Raw genomic sequence first — 27,052 nt, 5'->3', positions numbered from 1 at the left:
TTGCAGCCAAGGTGGGCAAAGGGGCACCTTTCGGATTTCGCAGGCCATTTTTTACACATTTTGATTTCAAGGTACTTCTTACACATTTGGGCCCCTAAATTGCCAGGGCAGTATAACTACGCCACAAGTGACCCCATTTTGGAAAGAAGACACCCCAAGGTATTCCGTGGGGGGCACGGCGAGTTCCTAGAATTTTTTATTTTTTGTCACAATTTAGCGGAAAATGATGATTTTTCTTTTTTTTTCTTTTTTCCTTACAAAGTCTCATATTCCACTAACTTGCGACAAAAAATAAAAAATTCTAGGAACTCGCCATGCCCCTCACGGAATACCTTGGGGTGTCTTCTTTCCAAAATGGGGTCACTTGTGGCGTAGTTATACTGCCCTGGCAATTTAGGGGCCCAAATGTGTGAGAAGAACTTTGCAATCAAAATGTGTAAAAAATGCCCTGCAAAATCCGAAAGGTGCACTTTGGAATATGTGCCCCTTTGCCCACCTTGGCAGCAAAAAAGTGTGACACATCTGGTATCGCCGTACTCAGGAGAAGTTGGGCAATGTGTTTTGGGGTGTCATTTTACATATACCCATGCTGGGTGAGAAAAATATCTTGGTCAAATGCCAACTTTGTATAAAAAAATTGGAAAAGTTGTCTTTTGCCAAGATATTTCTCTCACCCAGCATGGGTATATGTAAAATGACAGCCCAAAACACATTCCCCAACTTCTCCTGAGTACGGCGATACCAGATGTGTGACGCTTTTTTGATGCCAAGGTGGGCAAAGGGGCACATATTCCAAAGTGCACCTTTCGGATTTCACCGGTCATTTTTTACAGATTTTGATTGCAAAGTACTTCTCACACATTTGGGCCCCTAAATTGCCAGGGCAGTATAACTACCCCACAAGTGACCCCATTTTGGAAAGAAGACACCCCAAGGTATTCCGTGAGGGGCATGGCGAGTTCCTAGAATTTTTTATTTTTTGTCGCAAGTTAGTGGAATATGAGACTTTGTAAGGAAAAAAGAGAAAAAAAAAAAAATCATCATTTTCCGCTAACTTGTGACAAAAAATAAAAAATTCTAGGAACTCGCAGTGCCCCTCACGGAATACCTTAGGGTGTCTTCTTTCCAAAATGGGGTCACTTGTGGGGTAGTTATACTGCCCTGGCAATTTAGGGGCCCATATGTGTGAGAAGTACTTTGCAATCAAAATGTGTAAAAAATGACCGGTGAAATCCGAAAGGTGCACTTTGGAATATGTGCCCCTTTGCCCACCTTGGCAGCAAAAAAGTGTGACACATCTGGTATCGCCGTACTCAGGAGAAGTTGGGGAATGTGTTTTGGGGTGTCATTTTACATATACCCATGCTGGGTGAGAAAAATATCTTGGTCAAATGCCAACTTTGTATAAAAAAAATGGGAAAAGTTATCTTTTGCCAAGATATTTCTCTCACCCAGCATGGGTATATGTAAAATGACCCCCCAAAACACATTCCCCAACTTCTCCTGAGTACGGCGATACCAGATGTGTGACACTTTTTTGCTGCCAAGGTGGGCAAAGGGGCGCATATTCCAAAGTGCACCTTTCGGATTTCACCGGTCATTTCTTACACATTTTGATTGCAAAGTTCTTCTCACACATTTGGGCCCCTAAATTGCCAGGGCAGTATAACTACCCCACAAGTGACCCCATTTTGGAAAGAAGACACCCCAAGGTATTCTGTGAGGGGCATGGTGAGTTCCTAGAATTTTTTATTTTTTGTCGCAAGTTAGTGGAATATGAGACTTTAAAAGAAAAAAAAAAAAAAAAAAAAAAAACGCTAACTTGTGACAAAAAATAAAAAGTTCTATGAACTCACTATGCCCATCAGCGAATACCTTAGGGTGTCTACTTTCCGAAATGGGGTCATTTGTGGGGGTTTTCTACTGTTTGGGCATTGTAGAACCTCAGGAAACATGACAGGTGCTCAGAAAATCAGAGCCGTTTCAAAAAGCGGAAATTCACATTTTTGTACCATAGTTTGTAAATGCTATAACTTTTACCCAAACCATTTTTTTTTTTGCCCAAACATTTATTTTTTTATCAAAGACATGTAGAACTATAAATTTAGCGAAAAATTTATATATGGATGTCGTTTTTTTTGCAAAATTTCACAGCTGAAAGTGAAAAATGTCATTTTTTTGCAAAAAAATCGTTACATTTTGATTAATAACAAAAAAAGTAAAAATGTCAGCAGCAATAAAATACCACCAAATGAAAGCTCTATTAGTGAGAAGAAAAGGAGGTAAAATTCATTTGGGTGGTAAGTTGCATGACCGAGCGATAAACGGTGAAAGGAGTGTAGTGCCGAAGTGTAAAAAGTGGCCTGGTCATGAAGGGGGTTTCACCTAGCGGGGCTGGAGTGGTTAATACAGGGAGTGCAGAATTATTAGGCAAGTTGTATTTTTGAGGCTTAATTTTATTATTGAACAACAACCATGTTCTCAATGAACCCAAAAAACTCATTAATATCAAAGCTGAATATTTTTGGAAGTAGTTTTTAGTTTGTTTTTAGTTTTAGCTATTTTAGGGGGATATCTGTGTGTGCAGGTGACTATTACTGTGCATAATTATTAGGCAACTTAACAAAAAACAAATATATACCCATTTCAATTATTTATTTTTACCAGTGAAAACAATATAACATCTCAACATTCACAAATATACATTTCTGACATTCAAAAACAAAACAAAAACAAATCAGTGACCAATATAGCCACCTTTCTTTGCAAGGACACTCAAAAGCCTGCCATCCATGGATTCTGTCAGTGTTTTGATCTGTTCACCATCAACATTGCGTGCAGCAGCAACCACGCCTCCCAGACACTGTTCAGAGAGGTGTACTGTTTTCCCTCCTTGTAAATCTCACATTTGATGATGGACCACAGGTTCTCAATGGGGTTCAGATCAGGTGAACAAGGAGGCCATGTCATTAGATTTTCTTCTTTTATACCCTTTCTTGCCAGCCACGCTGTGGAGTACTTGGACGCGTGTGATGGAGCATTGTCCTGCATGAAAATCATGTTTTTCTTACCTTGCAGACTTCTTCCTGTACCACTGCTTGAAGAAGGTGTCTTCCAGAAACTGTCAGTAGGACTGGGAGTTGAGCTTGACTCCATCCTCAACCCAAAAAGGCCCCACAAGCTCATCTTTGATGATACCAGCCCAAACCAGTATTCCACCTCCACCTTGCTGGCGTCTGAGTTGGACTGGAGCTCTCTGCCCTTTACTAATCCAGCCACGGGCCCATCCATCTGGCCCATCAAGACTCACTCTCATTTCATCAGTCCATAAAACCTTAGAAAAATCAGTCTTGAGATATTTCTTGGCCCAGTCTTGACGTTTCAGCTTGTGTATCTTGTTCAGTGATGGTCGTCTTTCAGCCTTTCTTACCTTGGCCATGTCTCTGAGTATTGCACCCCTTGTGCTTTTGGGCACTCCAGTGATGTTGCAGCTCTGAAATATGGCCAAACTGGTGGCAAGTGGCATCTTGGCAGCTGCACGCTTGACTTTTCTCAGTTCATGGGCAGTTATTTTGCGCCTTGGTTTTTCCACACGCTTCTGGCGACCCTGTTGACTATTTTGAATGAAACACTTGATTGTTCGATGATCACGCTTCAGAAGCTTTGCAATTTTAAGAGTGCTGCATCCCTCTGCAAGATATCTCACTATTTTTGACTTTTCTGAGCCTGTCAAGTCCTTCTTTTGACCCATTTTGCCAAAGGAAAGGAAGTTGCCTAATAATTATGCACACCTGATATAGGGTGTTGATGTCATTAGACCACACCCCTTCTCATTACAGAGATGCACATCACCTAATATGCTTAATTGGTAGTAGGCTTTCGAGCCTATACAGCTTGGAGTAAGACAACATGCATAAAGAGGATGATGTGGTCAAAATACTCATTTGCCTAATAATTCTGCACGTAGTGTAGTGTGCTACTAAAAAATGTATGTATAAAAGCAATTAATTGAATTTGTACATCTGTACATGAAAAAAACATTTTATATACTGTATATATTGGGTAAATAAGTGATAAACACACATCTGCACATGATTTTATATGCACATGTGTACAGCCATAAAATAGGAGAGTAAAAAGTGACACTTGTGACCCATGTGCAAAGTGAATATGACACATATAGATTCACATGATTAGAAATTAACATCATTGAATCATTACAAGTGACCATGATAATAATGATGTAAATAAATAATTAAAGTATAAAAAATTCATATTAATGCAGTGCGTGTGTACTCAAATATAATCAGAAGCCATCTATATAGGTAAGAGGAAGAGCCTCATAAGCTATTTTTATATTTTCATCCACGCAGTCAAATCACACCTATATGCCTAAAAATAAGGAAATGCGGAAAAAAGAGAAAGAGAAAAATAGTTAAAATTCAATACAAGACCACCAAATACCATATATATATATACCCAGAAGGGAGATATTTAGGGCTGCAACGATTAATCGATGTAATCGATTATATTCGATAACTGGATTCGTTGTCGACGAATCCAGTTATCGAATAATCGCCGATTCGTTGCTATGCGGGCGGGCGGTCGCTGCATCTTTATTTTACCTTTTTACAATGACGCTCCCGCTCCTGTAACAGCCAGGCAGAGCGGACGGCGGCGTAACGTCACTCACTCACGTGACACGCCTGCTCCGCCTCCTTCATTCATGAAGTGGGCGGGGCAGGCGCGTCACGTGATTGAGTGACGTTACGCCGCCGTCCGCTCTGCCTGGCTGTTACAGGAGCGGGAGCGTCATTGTAAAAAGGTAAAATAAAGATGCAAGCATCGGGGCCGGGGCTGTTAGGGGGAAGGGGGAGGGGGGATCTGTCTATGGCACTGCTATGGGAAGGGGGGTCTGTGTATAGCACTGCTATGGGGAGGGGGGAGGATCTGTCTATGGCACTGCTATGGGGAGGAGGGGGGGTCTGTGTATGGCACTGCTATGGGAAGGGGGGTCTGTGCACTGTTATGAAGAAAGGGATCTGTGCACTGTTATGCCCATAACAGTGCACATATCCCCCTCTCCATAACTACGCCGTCCACAGATCCCCCTCTCCATAACTACGCCGTCCACAGATCCCCCTCTCCATAACTACGCCGTCCACAGATCCCCCATAATAGTGTCGTCCACAGATCCCCCATAATAGTGTCGTCCACAGATCCCCCATAATAGTGTCGTCCACAGATCCCCCATAATAGTGTCGTCCACAGATCCCCCATAATAGTGTCGTCCACAGATCCCCCATAATAGTGTCGTCCACAGATCCCCCATAATAGTGTCGTCCACAGATCCCCCATAATTGTGTCGTCCACAGATCCCCCATAATAGTGTCGTCCACAGATCCCCCATAATAGTGTCGTCCACAGATCCCCCATAATAGTGTCGTCCACAGATCCCCCATAATAGTGTCGTCCACAGATCCCACATAATAGTGTCGTCCACAGATCCCCCATAAGTGTCGTCCACAGATCCCCCATAATAGTGTTGTCCACAATTTGTTTTAATATGGCCTTTGAACATAATTTTTCAAGTAAGATCATATAAACCTCTCTGTTTTGTAATTTTGTCGTTTTTCCCGATTAATCGATTAATCGTAGAAATTAATCGGCAACTAATCGATTATTCAAATAATCGTTAGCTGCAGCCCTAGAGATATTATTCTCACAATTTATGCATAACAGACTAATCCCATTTGTATGTTTATAAGAAAGGTACATAGCTGTTGTATTCATTCAATCCCTTTCCACCCCTAATCGTTTGGTATACACGGTCTATTGCTCTGAACTTCAGTCCTCACCTTCAATGTCACGTACTCTTCCTTTGCATTCTCTTGTGGTCATTCCAATATATATCTTCCCACACGGGCATGTGGCATGATATATCACACCAGTGGCTGAACAATCTATCCGATGTGTAATTTTGTATAAACCGTTTGTCCCATAGCATCCTGGAAGGAATCACATCTTGTTATATTTGGACATGGCACACATCGTCCACATGGGGAGCATTCCCATTTTGGACCCTTTGAGCCAAAGGCCTTCCCAAGCTGCTCACCTTTATGATAACTCCGCACCAGCGTGTCTGTCTTCTGTATGTTACTGTAGGTTGTACAGGTAAATAGTTCCTCAGACATCTATCGGATAGAAGAATCAGCCAATATTTCTTCAAAACTTCTTGTACCTGTTCAGATCTGGAATTGAAGGTAGTGATGAATCTTACCACATCTGATTGTTTCGTAGATCTCTACATTTAATAGCTCATCCCGATTCGCTCGAACTTGGGCTTTTTTAATTACTTTTTCACTGTAGCCTCTATCTTGAAATCTATCGGATAATTCCTCCATCCGTCTTTTGAAAGTATGTTCTTCTGAAGAGATGCGTCTAGTACTTTTAAAACTGTCCTACCGGAATGTTATTGATAAGATGCCGTGGGTGAGATGAAGTTGCATGTAAAATTGCATTTGTCACTGTAGGTTTCCTGAACACATCCGTCTACATGTGTCCCTCAGTGTCACTAATTGTCACTGGGAAGTCTATTTTCTCTTTGGATTTTGATTCAGTCCCATAATGAATTCTTCCAATTCTCCAGCGGAGCCCTGCCAAATTAAAAGAACATCATCAATGTACCTGGTCCAAAAATGGACCTTCTAAATTTTTTTCCTCACGGTTTACCATGAAAATCTCTTTCCCAATATCCCAAAAAGAGATTAGCATAGGACAGCGCAAAGGCCGCACCCATGGCTGTCCCTTGCAGCTGGAGGTAAAACGTTCTTTTAAAAGAAAAAAATTGTGGGTCAAAGCAAATCTGATGGCTCTTACCAAAAATTTACAGATCTTGATGTCCAAATTGCTCATCAGTAAAAAACTTGACACTGCCATAATGCCATCCTCGTGTCTAATTGACGTGTAATTCCACGTCACAGGTCACAAGTAACATAGTCTGGACATGAATTCCGTCAATCTTCTCCAATAGGTCTGAACTATCCCGTGTATGAGAAGGCAAAATCTCTACAAAAGGTTTCAAAAATAAATCAATCAGTTGACACAATGGTTCTAACGTACTCCCCACTCCTGACTAGGGATGAGCGAACTCGAACTGTATAGTTCGGGTTCGTACCGAATTTTGGGGTGTCCGTGACACGGACCCGAACCCGGACATTTTCGTAAAAGTCCGGGTTCGGGTTCGGTGTTCGTCGCTTTCTTCGCGCTTTTGTGACGCTTTCTTGGCGCTTTTTGAAAGGCTGCAAAGCAGCCAATCAACAAGCGTCATACTACTTGCCCCAAGAGGCCATCACAGCCATGCCTACTATTGGCATGGCTGTGATTGGCCAGAGCACCATGTGACCCAGCCTCTATTTAAGCTGGAGTCACATAGCGCCGCCCGTCACTCTGCTCTGATTAGCGTAGGGAGAGGTTGCGGCTGCGACAGTAGGGCGAGATTAGGCAGATTAACTCCTCCAAAGGACTTGATTAACTGATCGATCTGCAGCTGTGGATCATTGAGCTGCTGATCCTCAATTGCTCACTGTTTTTAGGCTGCACAGACCGTTTGTCAGTCTAATTTTTCTGGGGTGATCGGCGGCCATTTTGTGTCTTGTGGTGCGCCAGCACAAGCTGCGACCAAGTGCATTTAACCCTCAATGGTGTGGTTGTTTTTTGGCTAAAGCCTACATCAGGGTGAAGCTGTCACACCAAGTGCATTTAACCAGCAATAGTCTGTTCATTTTTTGGCCATATACAAAATCAGGGGCAAGCTGCGCCTGTCACCAAGTGCATTTAACCCTCAATGGTGTGGTTGTTTTTTGGCTAAAGCCTACATCAGGGTGAAGCTGTCACACCAAGTGCATTTAACCAGCAATAGTCTGTTCATTTTTTGGCCATATACAAAATCAGGGGCAAGCTGCGCCTGTCACCAAGTGCATTTAACCCTCAATGGTGTGGTTGTTTTTTGGCTAAAGCCTACATCAGGGTGAAGCTGTCACACCAAGTGCATTTAACCAGCAATAGTCTGTTCATTTTTTGGCCATATACAAAATCAGGGGCAAGCTGCGCCTGTCACCAAGTGCATTTAACCCTCAATGGTGTGGTTGTTTTTTGGCTAAAGCCTACATCAGGGTGAAGCTGTCACACCAAGTGCATTTAACCAGCAATAGTCTGTTCATTTTTTGGCCATATACAAAATCAGGGGCAAGCTGCGCCTGTCACCAAGTGCATTTAACCCTCAATGGTGTGGTTGTTTTTTGGCTAAAGCCTACATCAGGGTGAAGCTGTCACACCAAGTGCATTTAACCAGCAATAGTCTGTTCATTTTTTGGCCATATACAAAATCAGGGGCAAGCTGCGCCTGTCACCAAGTGCATTTAACCCTCAATGGTGTGGTTGTTTTTTGGCTAAAGCCTACATCAGGGTGAAGCTGTCACACCAAGTGCATTTAACCAGCAATAGTCTGTTCATTTTTTGGCCATATCCCAGTCTAATTCTGTCACTAAATCCATACCGGTCACCCAGCGCCTAAATACTAGGCCTCAAATTTATATCCAGCTAAATCTGTCCCTAGTGCTGTAGCTGGGCGAGTTATTTAGTGTCCGTTCAAGCACATTTCTTGTTCTGGGTTGAAATACAATTCCCAATTTAGCAATTTCATAATTTAGTGGTTCCTGCTATATCAGAGCTATTTGAAATCTATCCCAAAAAGGGTATATAATATTGAAGGTGCACATTGGGTCATTCAGAATAACTTCACACACACCCGCTACTGTGTATTTCCAAGTCTAATTCTGTCACTAAACCCATACCTGTCACCCAGCGCCTAAATACTAGGCCTCAAATTTAAATCCCTCTAAATCTCTCGTTACCCACCGCTGTACTGTTGTTGCTGGGCAAGATATTTAGTGTCCGTCAAAGCACATTTTTTGTTCTGGGTTGAAGTACAATTCCCAATTTAGCAATTTCATAATTTAGTGGTTTCTGCTATATCAGAGCTATTTGAAATCTATCCCTAAAAGGGTATATAATATTGAAGGTGCACATAGGGTCATTCAGAATAACTTCACACACACGCTTCTGTGCATTTCCAAGTCTAATTCTGTCACTAAATCCATACCGGTGACCCAGCGCCTAAATACTAGGCCTCAAATTTAAATCCCTCTAAATCTCTCGTTACCCACCACTGTACTGTTGTTGCTGGGCAAGATATTTAGTGTCCGTCAAAGCACATTTTTTGTTCTGGGTTGAAGTACAATTCCCAATTTAGCAATTTCATAATTTAGTGGTTCCTGCTATATCAGAGCTATTTGAAATCTATCCCAAAAAGGGTATATAATATTGAAGGTGCACATTGGGTCATTCAGAATAACTTCACACACACCCGCTACTGTGTATTTCCAAGTCTAATTCTGTCACTAAACCCATACCTGTCACCCAGCGCCTAAATACTAGGCCTCAAATTTAAATCCCTCTAAATCTCTCGTTACCCACCGCTGTACTGTTGTTGCTGGGCAAGATATTTAGTGTCCGTCAAAGCACATTTTTTGTTCTGGGTTGAAGTACAATTCCCAATTTAGCAATTTCATAATTTAGTGGTTTCTGCTATATCAGAGCTATTTGAAATCTATCCCTAAAAGGGTATATAATATTGAAGGTGCACATAGGGTCATTCAGAATAACTTCACACACACGCTTCTGTGCATTTCCAAGTCTAATTCTGTCACTAAATCCATACCGGTGACCCAGCGCCTAAATACTAGGCCTCAAATTTAAATCCCTCTAAATCTCTCGTTACCCACCGCTGTACTGTTGTTGCTGGGCAAGATATTTAGTGTCCGTCAAAGCACATTTTTTGTTCTGGGTTGAAGTACAATTCCCAATTTAGCAATTTCATAATTTAGTGGTTCCTGCTATATCAGAGCTATTTGAAATCTATCCCAAAAAGGGTATATAATATTGAAGGTGCACATTGGGTCATTCAGAATAACTTCACACACACCCGCTACTGTGTATTTCCAAGTCTAATTCTGTCACTAAACCCATACCTGTCACCCAGCGCCTAAATACTAGGCCTCAAATTTAAATCCCTCTAAATCTCTCGTTACCGCTGTACTGTTGTAGCTGGGAAAGTTATTTAGTGCCCGTCAAAGCACATTTTTTGTTCTGGGTTGAAGTACAATTCCCAATTTAGCAATTTCATAATTTAGTGGTTCCTGCTATATCAGAGCTATTTGAAATCTATCCCAAAAAGGGTATATAATATTCAAGGTGCACATTGGGTCATTCAGAATAACTTCACACACACGCTTCTGTGCATTTCCAAGTCTAATTCTGTCACTAAATCCATACCGGTCACCCAGCGCCTAAATACTAGGCCTCAAATTTATATCCCGCTGAATTTGAATACAATACATTGGGCCAAATAATATATTTGTTGTTGTGGTGAACCATAACAATGAGAAAAACATCTAGTAAGGGACGCGGACGTGGACATGGTCGTGGTGGTGTTAGTGGACCCTCTGGTGCTGGGAGAGGACGTGGCCGTTCTGCCACATCCACACGTCCTAGTGTACCAACTACCTCAGGTCCCAGTAGCCGCCAGAATTTACAGCGATATATGGTGGGGCCCAATGCCGTTCTAAGGATGGTAAGGCCTGAGCAGGTACAGGCATTAGTCAATTGGGTGGCCGACAGTGGATCCAGCACGTTCACATTATCTCCCACCCAGTCTTCTGCAGAAAGCGCACAGATGGCGCCTGAAAACCAACCCCATCAGTCTGTCACATCACCCCCATGCATACCAGGGAAACTGTCTCAGCCTCAAGTTATGCAGCAGTCTCTTATGCTGTTTGAAGACTCCGCTGGCAGGGTTTCCCAAGGGCATCCACCTAGCCCTTCCCCAGCGGTGAAAGACATAGAATGCACTGACGCACAACCACTTATGTTTCCTGATGATGAGGACATGGGAATACCACCTCAGCATGTCTCTGATGATGACGAAACACAGGTGCCAACTGCTGCGTCTTTCTGCAGTGTGCAGACTGAACAGGAGGTCAGGGATCAAGACTGGGTGGAAGACGATGCAGGGGACGATGAGGTCCTAGACCCCACATGGAATGAAGGTCGTGCCACTGACTTTCACAGTTCGGAGGAAGAGGCAGTGGTGAGACCGAGCCAACAGCGTAGCAAAAGAGGGAGCAGTGGGCAAAAGCAGAACACCCGCCGCCAAGAGACTCCGCCTGCTACTGACCGCCGCCATCTGGGACCGAGCACCCCAAAGGCAGCTTCAAGGAGTTCCCTGGCATGGCACTTCTTCAAACAATGTGCTGACGACAAGACCCGAGTGGTTTGCACGCTGTGCCATCAGAGCCTGAAGCGAGGCATTAACGTTCTGAACCTGAGCACAACCTGCATGACCAGGCACCTGCATGCAAAGCATGAACTGCAGTGGAGTAAACACCTTAAAACCAAGGAAGTCACTCAGGCTCCCCCTGCTACCTCTTCTGCTGCTGCCGCCTCGGCCTATTCTGCTGCTGCCGCCTCGGCCTCTTCCTCCGCCTCTGGAGGAACGTTGGCACCTGCCGCCCAGCAAACAGGGGATGTACCACCAACACCACCACCACCACCTCCGTCACCAAGCGTCTCAACCATGTCACACGCCAGCGTTCAGCTCTCCATCTCACAAACATTTGATAGAAAGCGTAAATTCCCACCTAGCCACCCTCGATCCCTGGCCCTGAATGCCAGCATTTCTAAACTACTGGCCTATGAAATGCTGTCATTTAGGCTGGTGGACACAGACAGCTTCAAACAGCTCATGTCGCTTGCTGTCCCACAGTATGTTGTTCCCAGCCGGCACTACTTCTCCAAGAGAGCCGTGCCTTCCCTGCACAACCAAGTATCCGATAAAATCAAGTGTGCACTGCGCAACGCCATCTGTAGCAAGGTCCACCTAACCACAGATACGTGGACCAGTAAGCACGGCCAGGGACGCTATATCTCCCTAACTGCACACTGGGTAAATGTAGTGGCAGCTGGGCCCCAGGCGGAGAGCTGTTTGGCGCACGTCCTGCCGCCGCCAAGGATCGCAGGGCAACATTCTTAGCCTCCTGTTGCCACCTCCTCCTTCTCGGCTTCCTCCTCCTCTTCTTCCACCTGCTCATCCAGTCAGCCACACACCTTCACCACCAACTTCAGCACAGCCCGGGGTAAACGTCAGCAGGCCATTCTGAAACTCATATGTTTGGGGGACAGGCCCCACACCGCACAGGAGTTGTGGCGGGGTATTGAACAACAGACCGACGAGTGGTTGCTGCCGGTGAGCCTCAAGCCCGGCCTGGTGGTGTGTGATAATGGGCGAAATCTCGTTGCAGCTCTGGGACTAGCCAATTTGACGCACATCCCTTGCTTGGCGCATGTGCTGAATTTGGTGGTGCAGAAGTTCATTCACAACTACCCCGACATGTCAGAGCTGCTGCATAAAGTGCGGGCCGTCTGTTCGCGCTTCCGGCGTTCACATCCTGCCGCTGCTCGCCTGTCTGCGCTACAGCGTAACTTCGGCCTTCCCGCTCACCGCCTCATATGCGACGTGCCCACCAGGTGGAACTCCACCTTGCACATGCTGGACAGACTGTGCGAGCAGCAGCAGGCCATAGTGGAGTTTCAGCTGCAGCACGCACGGGTCAGTCGCACTACAGAACAGCACCACTTCACCACCAATGACTGGGCCTCCATGCGAGACCTGTGTGCCCTGTTGCGCTGTTTCGAGTACTCCACCAACATGGCCAGTGGCGATGACACCGTTATCAGCGTTACAATACCACTTCTATGTCTCCTTGAGAAAACACTTAGGGCGATGATGGAACAGGAGGTGGCCCAGGAGGAGGAGGAGGAGGATGAGGAAGAGGGGTCATTTTTAGCACTTTCAGGCCAGTCTCTTCGAAGTGACTCAGAGGGAGGTTTTTTGCAACAGCAGAGGCCAGGTACAAATGTGGCCAGCCAGGGCCCACTACTGGAGGACGAGGAGGACGAGGATGAGGAGGAGGTGGAGGAGGATGAGGATGAAGCATGGTCACAGCGGGGTGGCACCCAACGCAGCTCGGGTCCATCACTGGTGCGTGGCTGGGGGGAAAGGCAGGACGATGACGATACGCCTCCCACAGAGGACAGCTTGTCCTTACCCCTGGGCAGCCTGGCACACATGAGCGACTACATGCTGCAGTGCCTGCGCAACGACAGCAGAGTTGCCCACATTTTAACCTGTGCGGACTACTGGGTTGCCACCCTGCTGGATCCACGCTACAAAGACAATGTGCCCACCTTACTTCCTGCACTGGAGCGTGATAGGAAGATGCGCGAGTACAAGCGCACGTTGGTAGACGCGCTACTGAGAGCATTCCCAAATGTCACAGGGGAACAAGTGGAAGCCCAAGGCCAAGGCAGAGGAGGAGCAAGAGGTCGCCAAGGCAGCTGTGTCACGGCCAGCTCCTCTGAGGGCAGGGTTAGCATGGCAGAGATGTGGAAAACTTTTGTCAACACGCCACAGCTAACTGCACCACCACCTGATACGCAACGTGTTAGCAGGAGGCAACATTTCACTAACATGGTGGAACAGTACGTGTGCACACCCCTCCACGTACTGACTGATGGTTCGGCCCCATTCAACTTCTGGGTCTCTAAATTGTCCACGTGGCCAGAGCTAGCCTTTTATGCCTTGGAGGTGCTGGCCTGCCCGGCAGCCAGCGTTTTGTCTGAACGTGTATTCAGCACGGCAGGGGGCGTCATTACAGACAAACGCAGCCGCCTGTCTACAGCCAATGTGGACAAGCTGACGTTCATAAAAATGAACCAGGCATGGATCCCACAGGACCTGTCCGTCCCTTGTCCAGATTAGACATTAACTACCTCCCCATAACCATATATTATTGGACTCCAGGGCACTTCCTCATTCAATCCTATTTTTATTTTCATTTTACCATTATATTGCGATGCTACCCAAAGTTGAATGAACCTCTCCTCTGCCTGTGTGCTAGGCCTAAATATATGCCAATGGACTGTTGCAGTGGTGGCTGACATGAAGCCTGATTCTCTGCTATGACATGCAGACTAATTCTCTGCTGACATGAAGCCAGATTGTCTGTTACGGGACCTCTCTCCTCTGCCTGGGTGCTGGGCCTAAATTTATGACAATGGACTGTTGCAGTGGTGGCTGACGTGAAGCCTGATTCTCTGCTATGACATGCAGACTGATTCTCTGCTGACATGAAGCCAGATCGTCTGTTACGGGACCTCTCTGCTCTGCCTGTGTGCTAGGCCTAAATATATGCCAATGGACTGTTGCAGTGGTGGGTGACGTGAAGCCTCATTCTCTGCTATGACATGCAGACTGATTCTCTGCTGACATGAAGCCAGATTGTCTGTTACGGGACCTCTCTGCTCTGCCTGTGTGCTAGGCCTAAATATATGCCAATGGACTGTTGCAGTGGTGGGTGACGTGAAGCCTCATTCTCTGCTATGACATGCAGACTGATTCTCTGCTGTCATGAAGCCAGATTGTCTGTTACGGGACCTCTCTGCTCTGCCTGTGTGCTAGGCCTAAATATATGCCAATGGACTGTTGCAGTGGTGGGTGACGTGAAGCCTCATTCTCTGCTATGACATGCAGACTGATTCTCTGCTGACATGAAGCCAGATTGTCTGTTACGGGACCTCTCTGCTCTGCCTGTGTGCTAGGCCTAAATATATGCCAATGGACTGTTGCAGTGGTGGGTGACGTGAAGCCTCATTCTCTGCTATGACATGCAGACTGATTCTCTGCTGTCATGAAGCCAGATTGTCTGTTACGGGACCTCTCTGCTCTGCCTGTGTGCTAGGCCTAAATATATGCCAATGGACTGTTGCAGTGGTGGGTGACGTGAAGCCTCATTCTCTGCTATGACATGCAGACTAATTCTCTGCTGACATGAAGACAGATTCTCTGTTACGGGACCTCTCTCCTCTGCCTGTGTGTGTGCTGGGCCTAAATATATGCCAATGGACTGTTGCAGTGGTGGCTGACGTGAAGCCTCATTCTCTGCTATGACATGCAGACTGATTCTCTGCTGACATGAAGCCAGATTCTCTGTTACGGGACCTCTCTCCTCTGCCTGTGTGTGTGCTGGGCCTAAATATATGCCAATGGACTGTTGCAGTGGTGGCTGACGTGAAGCCTCATTCTCTGCTATGACATGCAGACTGATTCTCTGCTGACATGAAGCCAGATTCTCTGTTACGGGACCTCTCTCCTCTGCCTGTGTGTGTGCTGGGCCTAAATATATGCCAATGGACTGTTGCAGTGGTGGCTGACGTGAAGCCTCATTCTCTGCTATGACATGCAGACTGATTCTCTGCTGACATGAAGCCAGATTCTCTGTTACGGGACCTCTCTCCTCTGCCTGTGTGTGTGCTGGGCCTAAATATATGCCAATGGACTGTTGCAGTGGTGGCTGACGTGAAGCCTCATTCTCTGCTATGACATGCAGACTAATTCTCTGCTGACATGAAGACAGATTCTCTGTTACGGGACCTCCCTCCTCTGCCTGGGTGCTGGGCCTAAATATATGCCAATGGACTGTTGCAGTGGTGGCTGACGTGAAGCCTCATTCTCTGCTATGACATGCAGACTGATTCTCTGCTGACATGAAGACAGATTCTCTGTTACGGGACCTCTCTCCTCTGCCTGTGTGCTAGGCCTAAATATATGCCAATGGACTGTTGCAGTGGTGGGTGACGTGAAGCCTCATTCTCTGCTATGACATGCAGACTGATTCTCTGCTGTCATGAAGCCAGATTGTCTGTTACGGGACCTCTCTGCTCTGCCTGTGTGCTAGGCCTAAATATATGCCAATGGACTGTTGCAGTGGTGGGTGACGTGAAGCCTCATTCTCTGCTATGACATGCAGACTAATTCTCTGCTGACATGAAGACAGATTCTCTGTTACGGGACCTCTCTCCTCTGCCTGTGTGTGTGCTGGGCCTAAATATATGCCAATGGACTGTTGCAGTGGTGGCTGACGTGAAGCCTCATTCTCTGCTATGACATGCAGACTGATTCTCTGCTGACATGAAGCCAGATTCTCTGTTACGGGACCTCTCTCCTCTGCCTGTGTGCTAGGCCTAAATATATGCCAATGGACTGTTGCAGTGGTGGCTGACGTGAAGCCTCATTCTCTGCTATGACATGCAGACTAATTCTCTGCTGACATGAAGACAGATTCTCTGTTACGGGACCTCTCTCCTCTGCCTGGGTGCCGGGGCCTAAATATCTGAGAATGGACTGTTCCAGTGGTGGGTGACGGGAAGCCAGATTCTCTGCTATGGAACCTCTCTCCAATTGATTTTGGTTAATTTTTATTTATTTAATTTTTATTTTAATTAATTTCCCTATCCACATTTGTTTGCAGGGGATTTACCTACATGTTGCTGCCTTTTGCAGCCCTCTAGCCCTTTCCTGGGCTGTTTTACAGCCGTTTTAGTGCCGAAAAGTTCGGGTCCCCATTGACTTCAATGGGGTTCGGGTTCGGGACGAAGTTCGGATCGGGTTCGGATCCCGAACCCGAACATTTCCGGGATGTTCGGCCGAACTTCTCGAACCCGAACATCCAGGTGTTCGCTCAACTCTACTCCTGACACAACGGGCCTACCTGGGGGGTTGTTTGTATTCTTATGTATTTTTGGAAGTAGGTATAGAGCTGGTATTAAGGGTTCATCTACTCTAAGGCCCGCTACCTGTTGTTCGTCCAGGATACCATCCTCCTTTGCCTGCATCAGAATATGCAATAATTCTTCAGTAAATTTGGATAGTTAAATGTCAGTCTTTTATAGCATATCGGGTCCCTCAATTGACGAAAGGCCTCTCTCTCATACATTTTAACCGGCCAGACCACCACATTCCCACCTTTAGGAATAAGCAGATCTGTGGCCGGAGCGCTTCTTCTCATCTACATTACATAAAGCTTGGGGGTAGTTACCGTATTAACATATGCATAATTGAAATGGAAGCATACCAAAATTCTATACAAACCAAATAACGTATTTTGGCTTTGTTATGCTACTCGCCAGTCTACACATCAGTATATCGGGTACAGCAATTGTGGTGTTTTTTTCTTTTTACAGGTGAAATATGTTAAACAACGTGGTAATAGTCTATGCAGTTTTTACTAGTGAAGTGCATTGATGTAAGGCTACTTTCACACTTGCGTTTTGTGCGGATCCGTCTTGTATCTGCACAGACAGATCCGCACGAATAATGCAAACGCTTGTATCCGTTAATAACGTATCCGTTTGCATTATTCATGAAAAAAAAAAGTCTAAGTCAAAACGGATACGTCTTGACTTACATTGAAAGTCAATGGGGGACGGATCCGTTTTCAATTGCACCATATTGTGTCAGTGAAAAACGGATCCATCCCCATTGGCTTACATTGTAAGTCTAGACCAGGCATGCTCAACCCTGTGGCCCTCCAGCTGAACAGAGACCTGACGGATCTCCATTATCGTCAGTAGAGTCCGTCCACTGCCATTTTGCTAGGTTATGGTCTTTTCTTTCCGTTGTTCTGCCCCTATACTGAAAGGATGATAAAAGAGTGTACCCAGCCTTTCATACTTATGTTTTTACATAAAATATTTCTATCTATCTACAGACGTGGACAAAATTGTTGGTACCCTTTGGTCAATGAAAGAAAAAGTCACAATGGTCACAGAAATAACTTTAATCTGACAAAAGTAATAATAAATTAAAATTCTATAAATGTTAACCAATGAAAGTCAGACATTGTTTTTCAACCATGCTTCAACAGAATTATGTAAAAAAATAAACTCATGAAACAGGCATGGGCAAAAATGATGGTACCCCTAGAAAACACAGAACATAATGTGACCAAAGGGACATGTTAATTCAAGGTGTATCCACTAATTAGCATCACAGGTGTCTACAACCTTGTAATCAGCCATTGGGCCTATATATATGGCTCCAGGTAATCACTGTGTTGTTTGGTGATATGGTGTGTACCACACTCGACATGGACCAGAGGAAGCAAAGGAAAGAGCTGTCTCAAGAGATCAGAAAGAAAATTATAGACAAGCATGTTAAAGGTAAAGGCTATAAGACCATCTCCAAGCAACTAGATGTTCCTGTGAGTACAGTTGCACATATTATTCATAAGTTTAAGATCCATGGGACTGTAGCCAACCTCCCTGGACGTGGCCGCAGGAGGAAAATTGATGACAAATCTAAGAGACGGATAATCCGAATGGTAACAAAAGAGCCTAGAAAGACTTCTAAAGAGATTCAAGGTGAACTTCATGCTCAAGGAACATCAGTGTCAGATCGCACCATCCGTCGTTGTTTGAGCCAAAGTGGACTACATGGGAGACGACCAAGGAGGACACCATTGTTGAAAACGAATCATAAAAAAGCAAGACTGGAATATGCCAAACTACATGTTGACAAGCCACAAAGCTTCTGGGAGAATGTCCTGTGGACAGATGAGACAAAAATCGAAGTTTTTGCCAAGGCACATCAGCTGTATGTTCACAGACGAAAAAATGAAGCATATCAAGAAAAGAACACTGTCCCTACTGTGAAACATGGAGGAGGCTCTGTTATGTTCTGGGGCTGCTTTGCTGCGTCTGGCACAGGGTGTCTTGAATCTGTGCAGGGTACAATGAAATCTCAAGACTATCAAGGAATTCTAGAGAGAAATGTACTAGCCAGTGTCAGAAAGCTTGGTCTCAGTCGCAGGTCATGGGTCTTGCAACAGGACAATGACCCAAAACACACCGCTAAAAACACCCAAGAATGGCTAAGAGGAAAAAATTGGACTATTCTAAAGTGGCCTTCTATGAGCCCTGACCTCAATCCTATTGAGCATCTTTGGAAGGAGCTGAAACATGCAGTCTGGAAAAGGCACCCTTCAAACCGGACACAACTGGAGCAGTTTGCTCATGAGGAGTGGGCCAAAATACCTGCTGAGAGGTGCAGATGTCTCATTGACAGTTACAGGAAGCGTTTGATTGCAGTGATTGCCTCAAAAGGTTGCGCAACAAAATATTAAGTTAGGGGTACCATCATTTTTGTCCATGCCTGTTTCATGAGTTTATTTTTTTACATAATTCTGTTGAAGCATGGTTGAAAAACAATGTCTGACTTTCATTGGTTAACATTTATAGAATTTTAATTTATTATTACTTTTGTCAGATTAAAGTTATTTCTGTGACCATTGTGACTTTTTCTTTCATTGACCAAAGGGTACCAACAATTTTGTCCACGTCTGTATATATCTATCTCATCTCTATCAGTCTATATATCAATTGTCTCTCTCTCTCTCTCTCTCTCTCGCGCTCTCTCTCTCTCTCTCTCATACTTTGCTTTCTTCCTTCCAACCATTTCTGCCTATCTATATGTCTGTCTGTCTATATTTGAAATGTGTACATATCTGCATGTTTTTATATATTAAATGTGTACATACTGGGCCAGATTTATCATGACTCTGACAGCTCACTGCACTTTCACATATGGCTAAAGTCAGTTTTAAGTCAGTTTTAGCCAAGTCAGATTTATAATCGGCCCTTTAAGACTGTAATAAATGTGGTTTGACGGTAGCAGTTTATCCGTCAGTAAGCAGCTTTACAAAAGTCACACGTCTTTACGGAAAAGTCGCATATTCTATTAAAAAGTCTCATACGATAAGCATGGTCCTCACTGGAGTGAAATTGCGCATTTTTTTGCGACTTTTTAGCGACTTTTTAAAAAGTCTAGAGATTCATTTACATAAGAAAACACGGCCACTTTCAGAAAACTGGTGAGCATAGTGCAGAGCAGAAAAAATTCGCAAATTTGTGCGCAGTTTTAGCGTTTGCGCATTTTTTTGCGACTTTTTCACTCCATTATTCTGACTTGAGCTAATGATAAATCTGGCCCACTGTCTGTATATGTGAGCTGTGCATATATGCCTAGCTAAAGGCTAGTGAATGGGTCTGGATTCAGTGCGGGTGCAATGCGTTCACCTCACGCATTTCACCCACGCGGAAATCTCGCCCGTGTGAACTCAGCCTAACTTGACCAGCATGTACTTTCTATAATACCGGTGTCTTCTTATGTGGCACTTGGCTCTTTGGGCCCCCTCAAGGGCCCCGTGACGACTGCTACCTCTGCACCCCCTATAGCTACACCCCTGGTTATATCTGTGTGTGTACCCCCAAAGCAGCACTACCACTCTACAGTTAATATACCTATCTATCTACCTACCCGTATGTCTATCTACATACTATATGTACAGAACAGTAACTTTGTACACAGTAGATTGAAATGCCTAAAGAAATTAAATGAGATTATAAAATCATGACTGCTTACTACCAAAAATAGCGGTACTTTTGTGCATGCTTTGCCTAGTATTGCAGCTCAGCATCATTCACTTGGACATTCACTTTGTAGAACATTATTGGTCACATTTATTATGACTGGTGTTTCACATGCGAGTTTTAAACAAAAGGTTGTTGAGTACATGGCGCCAGCTACCAGAAGATAAATTCCCCCCTTAGTCACCTACTAGTTAGTTTAACCCTATGATAAAGAAATATGAGGAGATTTGGTAGGACCTGGAGTACTTCTAAGGCCTCCTGCACACGAACGTGTGCTTCACATTGCCGTATTGCGTACCGCATTTGTGGATCCGCAATACACAGGTGCCGTTCCGTGGGCATTCCGCATCACGGATGCTGACCCATTCACTTAAATGGGTCCGCAAATCCGGAGATGCGGAATGGTACGGAACGAAAGCACGGAACGGAAGCACTACGGAGTGCTTCCGTGGGGTTTCGTACCGTACTTATGTTCCGCAAAAAGATAGAACATGTCCTATCTTTTTGCGTTCCGCTGCGGCTGCCCCACGGACTGTGCTAGTGCATTGCGGTCCGCATTTTGCGGGCCGCAGCACGACCACGGGGCGCTCACGTTCGTGTGCAGGGGGCCTAAGGCTACTTTTGCACCTCCAGTGTGAAACTCCGGCACGGCTGTTCCGGCAGGCAAGCAGAGAATCGGCTGGACACAAACCGCAGCATGCAGAGGTTTATGTCCGGCTGGTTCTCCGCTTGTCTGCCAGAATGTGCACGGATCTCCTCCAGACCTTATTATACTTAATGGAGCCGGCGGACATTCCGCCAGAACAGCCTGCTGGACTTAAAACTGGAAGTGTGAAAGTAGCCTTACCCAATATCAGTCTCATAACCACAGTATAAAAAATACAAAAGGTGGGTGACCTCAATTAAAACTTAGCTGTCGGTATTCAGCCAGGCCTATGGCAGAAGCACAAATATTACTGCCATACGCTGCTGCCACAGGCCCGGCTGAATACCGACAGCTAAGTTTTAATTGAGGTCACCCACCATTTGTATTTTTTATAGTGTCATTATCGGGGTACCCATTCAATTGATAAAAAGGATTAACCATTACGTTTCCCATGGTTGTGTAATCATAACCAGAGTAGCTTAGACCTGGACATACTGCTGATTTACTGGGCCAGTACTGGTTGTAAAGTCACTGTAGAAGGTTATATATGGGGGGAAGGGGACACCCTGGCTCTATTATCGTCACCATTTAACAGTTTGAGACTATTCTTGTCATCGGTGTAACTGACTGTTTGTGTTTTTAGAGACATATTAAACTTTTTGCGCTGTGGTGAGCTGCCCCCACAAAACCGTGTCAAAATGGTGTACAAAGAGGCTCAATACTATTCAATCGGGCCACTGCTTGACCTTCTGGACAAGATGCAGCCACTTACTGGGGAGAAAGTGAGGCAAGCATTTCTGGGGTTAATGCCTTATTATAGAGGTAAGAAAATGTTTAGCCTCTTACTGCTGCAATGATGTACTATGTAAGGCCAGGCCGAAGTCTATTATTGCCTATAAATGATTAAAGAGTGGCCTCCCTTACTGGTATTTTGTTTAAATTATTAACAAATTGAAGGAAAAATGCAAAGACTGACTTTGCTGCACATGCTACATTTCTAGACGGCAGCATTTCCAGAATCAGCGACAAAAACAGTACTAATGATGGAAAAAGTCTGCAATCCCTGCCACGTCACTGCAGTGCTGTATGAACCCATATTTCATTACCTGGATTCCATGGGACCAACAGAGGAATTGACTCTTAGGGCCTACCCTCCTTCTGTACAAGGGTCCAGTAATATGTCAGGAGACATCCCCGGTGGCACTTTGCCGGATTAAGCCTTAGGCTACTTGCACACGAACGTTGTTTCTTTCTATGTCCGTTAGTTTCTTTTTTGCGGATAGGATGCGGACGCATTCATTTTAATGGGTCTGCAAAAAATGCGGACAGTACACCGTGTGCTGTCTGTATCAGTATGTCCGTTCCGTAGCCCCGCAAACAAAATAGAACATGTCCTATACTTGTCCGTTTTAGGCATTGTTACAATGGATCCGCAAAAAAAGAAACGGATGGCATACGGATGTTATTCGTTTTTTTGGGGGGATCCGCAAAACACATACGGTCATGTGCATGTAGCCTAATTCACATGTCAACCAATAATTACAGGACAGAAAAGAAATAATCTAAAAAAAATGACCCGCAAGGAGCCACAAATGTCGCCAAAAAATTGACCGTGACTTTCACAATTATGAAAATCAAAAAGCTTTATTAATGATATACAATACATACATACATGATGGTAAGAGGCAGAACAAAGTAAGCATACCCTGAATGGTGTGTCGATCTCTCGGCCACTTCCTGACCCAACGCCGTTTCGCCAGAGACCTGGCTTCTTCCGGGGATCAGGAGCCAGGAAGAAGCCAGGTCTCTGGCGAAACAGCGTTGGGTCAGGAAGTGGCCGAGAGAGCGACACACCATTCAGGGTATGCTTACTTTGTTCTTTCACCAAGCCTTATTGTCCTCATATTTGTCTCCATTGCAGTTTGTTTGGGGCTTTTTCGCTTTGAGGCGTCTTGGTGTTTTTTCCACTTTTCATACTTTTTCCCTGATCCCCCTGGTGTGCTGACCTCCCGTCCCCTCCTTGGGTCCTGTTCCTTATCTGTTGTCCTACCTTTTACCATTATGTATGTATGTATTGTATATCATTAATAAAGCTTTTTGATTTTCATAATTGTGAAAGTCACGGTCAATTTTTTGGCGACACTAATTCACATGTCAGTGATTTCCATCGGTGATTGTGAGCCAAAACCAGCCTCCACAGACATAAGGCATGCGGGAAAGATCTGCTCCTATTCAGTGATTACATCCACACCTTGTTTGGGCTGAAAATCACTGACCGAACACTTGGGGAGATTTATCAAAACTGGTGTAAAGGAAAACTGGCTTAGTTGCCCCTAGCAACCAGATCCACCTTTCATTATGCAAAGGAGCCCTGAAAGATGGAATCTGATTGGTTGCTATGGGCAACTAAGCCAGTTTTCCTTTACACCAGTTTTGATAAATCTCCCCATCTGAATAAGGCCTCATGCACACGACTGTTGTGTGCATCCGTGGCCGTTGTGCCGTTTTCCGTTTTTTTTCGCGGACCCATTGACTTTTAATGGGTCCGTGGAAAAATCGTAAAATGCACCGTTTTGCAGCCGAGGCCGTGATCCGTGTATCCTGTCCGTCACTGTGCCACCAACGATTTATTACAATAGAGGGAGGGGGAGGGCGATGGTGGGGGCACACTGTGCCACCAACGATTTATTACAATAGAGGGAGGGAGGGGGGGGGGGCGATGGTGGGCGCACACTGTGCCACCAACGATTTCTAACATTAGAGGGAGGAAGGGGGGGCCCCATGGGGGGTGCACACTGTGCCACCAACGATATTCAAACTGGGGAAGGGGGGGGGGGGGTCTGCCCCCTGCTGCCTGGCAGCCCTGATCTCTTACAGGGGAATATGATAGTTCAATTAACCCCTTTAGGTGCCGCACCTGAAGGGGTTAATTGTGCTATCATATCCCCCTGTAAGAGATCGGGTGCTGCCAGGCAGCAGGGGGCAGTCTTGTACAAAGTTTGTAGTGTATTCTAACCTGAAGCGTCCCCATCACCATGGGAACGCCTCTGTGTTAGAATATACTGTCGGATCTGAGGTTCACGAAGTAGCTCATATCCGACAGTATATTCTAACATAGAGGCGTTCCCATGGTGATGGGGACGCTTCAAGTTAAAATATACCATCGGATTGGAGAAAACTCCAATCCGATGGTATAAAAGAACTCCAGACTTTACATTGAAAGTCAATGGGGACGGATCCGTTTGAAATGGCACTATATTGTGTCAACATCAAACGGATCCGTCCCCATTGACTTGCATTGTAATTCAGGACGGATCCGTTTGGCTCCGCACGGCCAGGCGGACACCAAAACGACTTTTTTTTCATGTCCGTGGATCCTCCAAAAATCAAGGAAGACCCACGGACGAAAAAACGGTCACGGATCACGGACCCACGGACCCCGTTTTTGCGGACCGTGAAAAAAACCTGTCGTGTGCATGAGGCCTAAGGCATTGCACGAGGGATAACACTGCCACCCAGTGGACCCCATTAACTTACAGTGGATTCCGCAGGGTTTCCTTGTGGTTTCCTTCTATACGATGAGAAGAATAGCACTGCATCGAACACTATTCTCCCTGTCAAATCTGAGAGGGGTGCAGAAGCTCTTAACCTCCAAATTAGGGCTAATGCACACGACCGTTGTTGTTTTGCGGTCCGTTTTTCACGGATCCGTTGTTCCGTATCTGAAGTTTATTTTCTCTGATTTAAGTCCTCTTCCGTTCTGTTATTCCACAAAACATATCTGTATGGTTTCTGTATGCGATCCGTTTTTTGCGGATCGAAAACAGTAACTTATTAATCACCAAACACATGAGCAATATGAGCTGGGCATAGCATTTCTACAGTATGGATCCGCAAAATACGGATGACGTACGGATGTGTTCTGTATTTTTTACAGACCCATTGACTTGAATGGGGCCTTGGATCGTGATTTGCGGACAATAATAGGACATACACTACTTTTTTGCAGAACGGAAATATGAAAATGGAATGCACACGGAGTACCTTCCATTGTTTTTGTGGAACCATTGAAGTGAATGGTTCGGCATATGGTCCGAAAAAAAAACGGAATGGAAGCTGAAAGAAAATACATTCGTGTGCATGAGCCCTTAGTCAGTTATCCAGTGGTACTAATCTCCTCAGGCTCACAGGAGCTGAAAGTGCAGCCAGCTTCAGTCATATGGTTACTAACATATATGTAGAGTCAGATTTAGAATATGGTGATTCAAAGAAAAAAAAATATTTTTTCCAAAGTTAAATTTTTTTTTTCAGTATCAAAACTCTAAAAAAAATATACATATGTGGTATAGTTGTAATCATACTGACCTGTAGAATGAACCATAACAGGTCAGTTTTACCTCATAGGAAACGCTGTAAAAACAAAACCCATAAAACTGTGGCAGAGTTGTTTTTTTTTTTATAATTCTAACCCATTTGGATTTTTTCCCCCTCTTCCTACTATATTGTATTCTACCATAAATCGTGCCATTAAAAGTAACTTGTCTCGCTAAAAACAAGCCCTCATATGGCTAGGTGAATGGAAAAATAAAAAAGTTATGGCTTTGGGAAGGCTGGGAGTAATGCATGAAAATGGAAAAACAGAAAAATCGCTCAGTCCTGAAGGGGTTAAATGTCCATGTGATTGGGTAATAATGGGTTTGTGTGACACAGCGCTAACTTTAGGTCTCAAATTCTATTACTGCTATGAGCATGAAAAACGCCAAATAAAAGCATTTTTCAGGGTTTACTTTTTTTTGGGTCAAACAGTGTTTTACTTAATGTTTTTTGCAGACAGTTTTTTTTCCCTATAGAGAACAACTACTCAAAGAACATGTGATTTAAAAAAAAAACACGGCAAGGGACAAAAAACAAGGAAACTGTCTTGAAATATCACTACAAAAAATACAGTGTTAGGGCTCATGCACACGACAGTATTTTGCGTTCAGTATACTGGCCGTTTTTTCAGTTCAGTATGCGGTACATATACTGAACCATTCATTTCAATGGTTCAGCAAAAAATACTGAAGTGTCTCCATGTGCATTCCGTTTCAGTATTTCCGTACCGTGAAAAGATAGAACATGTCCTATTCTTGTCCGCAAATCACGGTGCTTGGCTCCATTCAAGTCATTGGGTCTGCAAAAAAAAACGGAACACATACGGAAATGCATCCGCATCTGTTCCATTTTTGCTGAACCATCTATTGAAAATGTTATGGCCAACCCAATTTTTTCTATGTAATTACTGTATACTGTATATGGCATACGGAAAGAAAACGGAAACACAACGGAAACAAAAAACGGAAAAACGGATCCGTAAAAAACGGACCGTAAAACACTGAAAAAGCCATACTGTTGTGTGCATGAGCCCTTAGTAGTTTTTTTTATAATTTCCTATTTACCAACATGTAACATTTGGCCATGGCGTTTCTTTCTACACCCCAAAAAAAAGAAAAACCCTGTCAAGAAATGTGGCATTTGTGAATAAAAATAATGTGGAACCAACCTTACTCAGTTTTGGGTCGTTTACACAGGTTTGAGAAGCACTAAACTAAATAAATACAGACCCCAGACCGACATTTGTGCCTTTAAAGAGGTTGTCCGATTTGTACTATTGATGACCTATCCTTAGGCCCAGGATCAGCTGTTTGAAGAGAACACAGCCCATGTATGAGCACTGCCTTCTCTGCTCATTTTACCTACTCACCGCAACAATTGCAGCGGTGAGAAGGTTTAATTACAAGTATGGCAGCCCCATTCATTTCTATAGGACGGGAGTCACCCCCCTGCTGATCTGATATTGATGACCTATCGTGACGAATAGGACCTCAGTAGTAAAAAGTGGACAACCCCTGTAAGGATCTTTCCATGATCCTGTCTTGTTTTTTTTTTTCTCTTTAAATCAAATTGTACCATGTCCTGCCT

General features: G+C 44.6%; 1 protein-coding gene across 2 annotated transcripts in view; it reads left to right on the top strand.

Annotated features, from left to right (window-relative positions):
• The window catches only part of KCTD7 (potassium channel tetramerization domain containing 7), a 55,969-nt gene that overhangs the window by 27,481 nt on the left and 1,436 nt on the right, over nt 1-27,052 (top strand). For both annotated transcript variants that reach the window (XM_044286841.1, XM_044286840.1), the window contains exon 3: nt 21,735-21,913. In XM_044286841.1, coding sequence (XP_044142776.1) covers nt 21,735-21,913 — 179 coding nt within the window. The remainder of the gene's footprint in view (nt 1-21,734; nt 21,914-27,052) is intronic.

The sequence above is a fragment of the Bufo gargarizans genome, chromosome 3 (genome assembly GCF_014858855.1).
Source record: "Bufo gargarizans isolate SCDJY-AF-19 chromosome 3, ASM1485885v1, whole genome shotgun sequence".
Lineage (NCBI taxonomy): Eukaryota > Metazoa > Chordata > Amphibia > Anura > Bufonidae > Bufo > Bufo gargarizans.
This window is presented reverse-complemented; position numbering and strand designations above follow the sequence as displayed.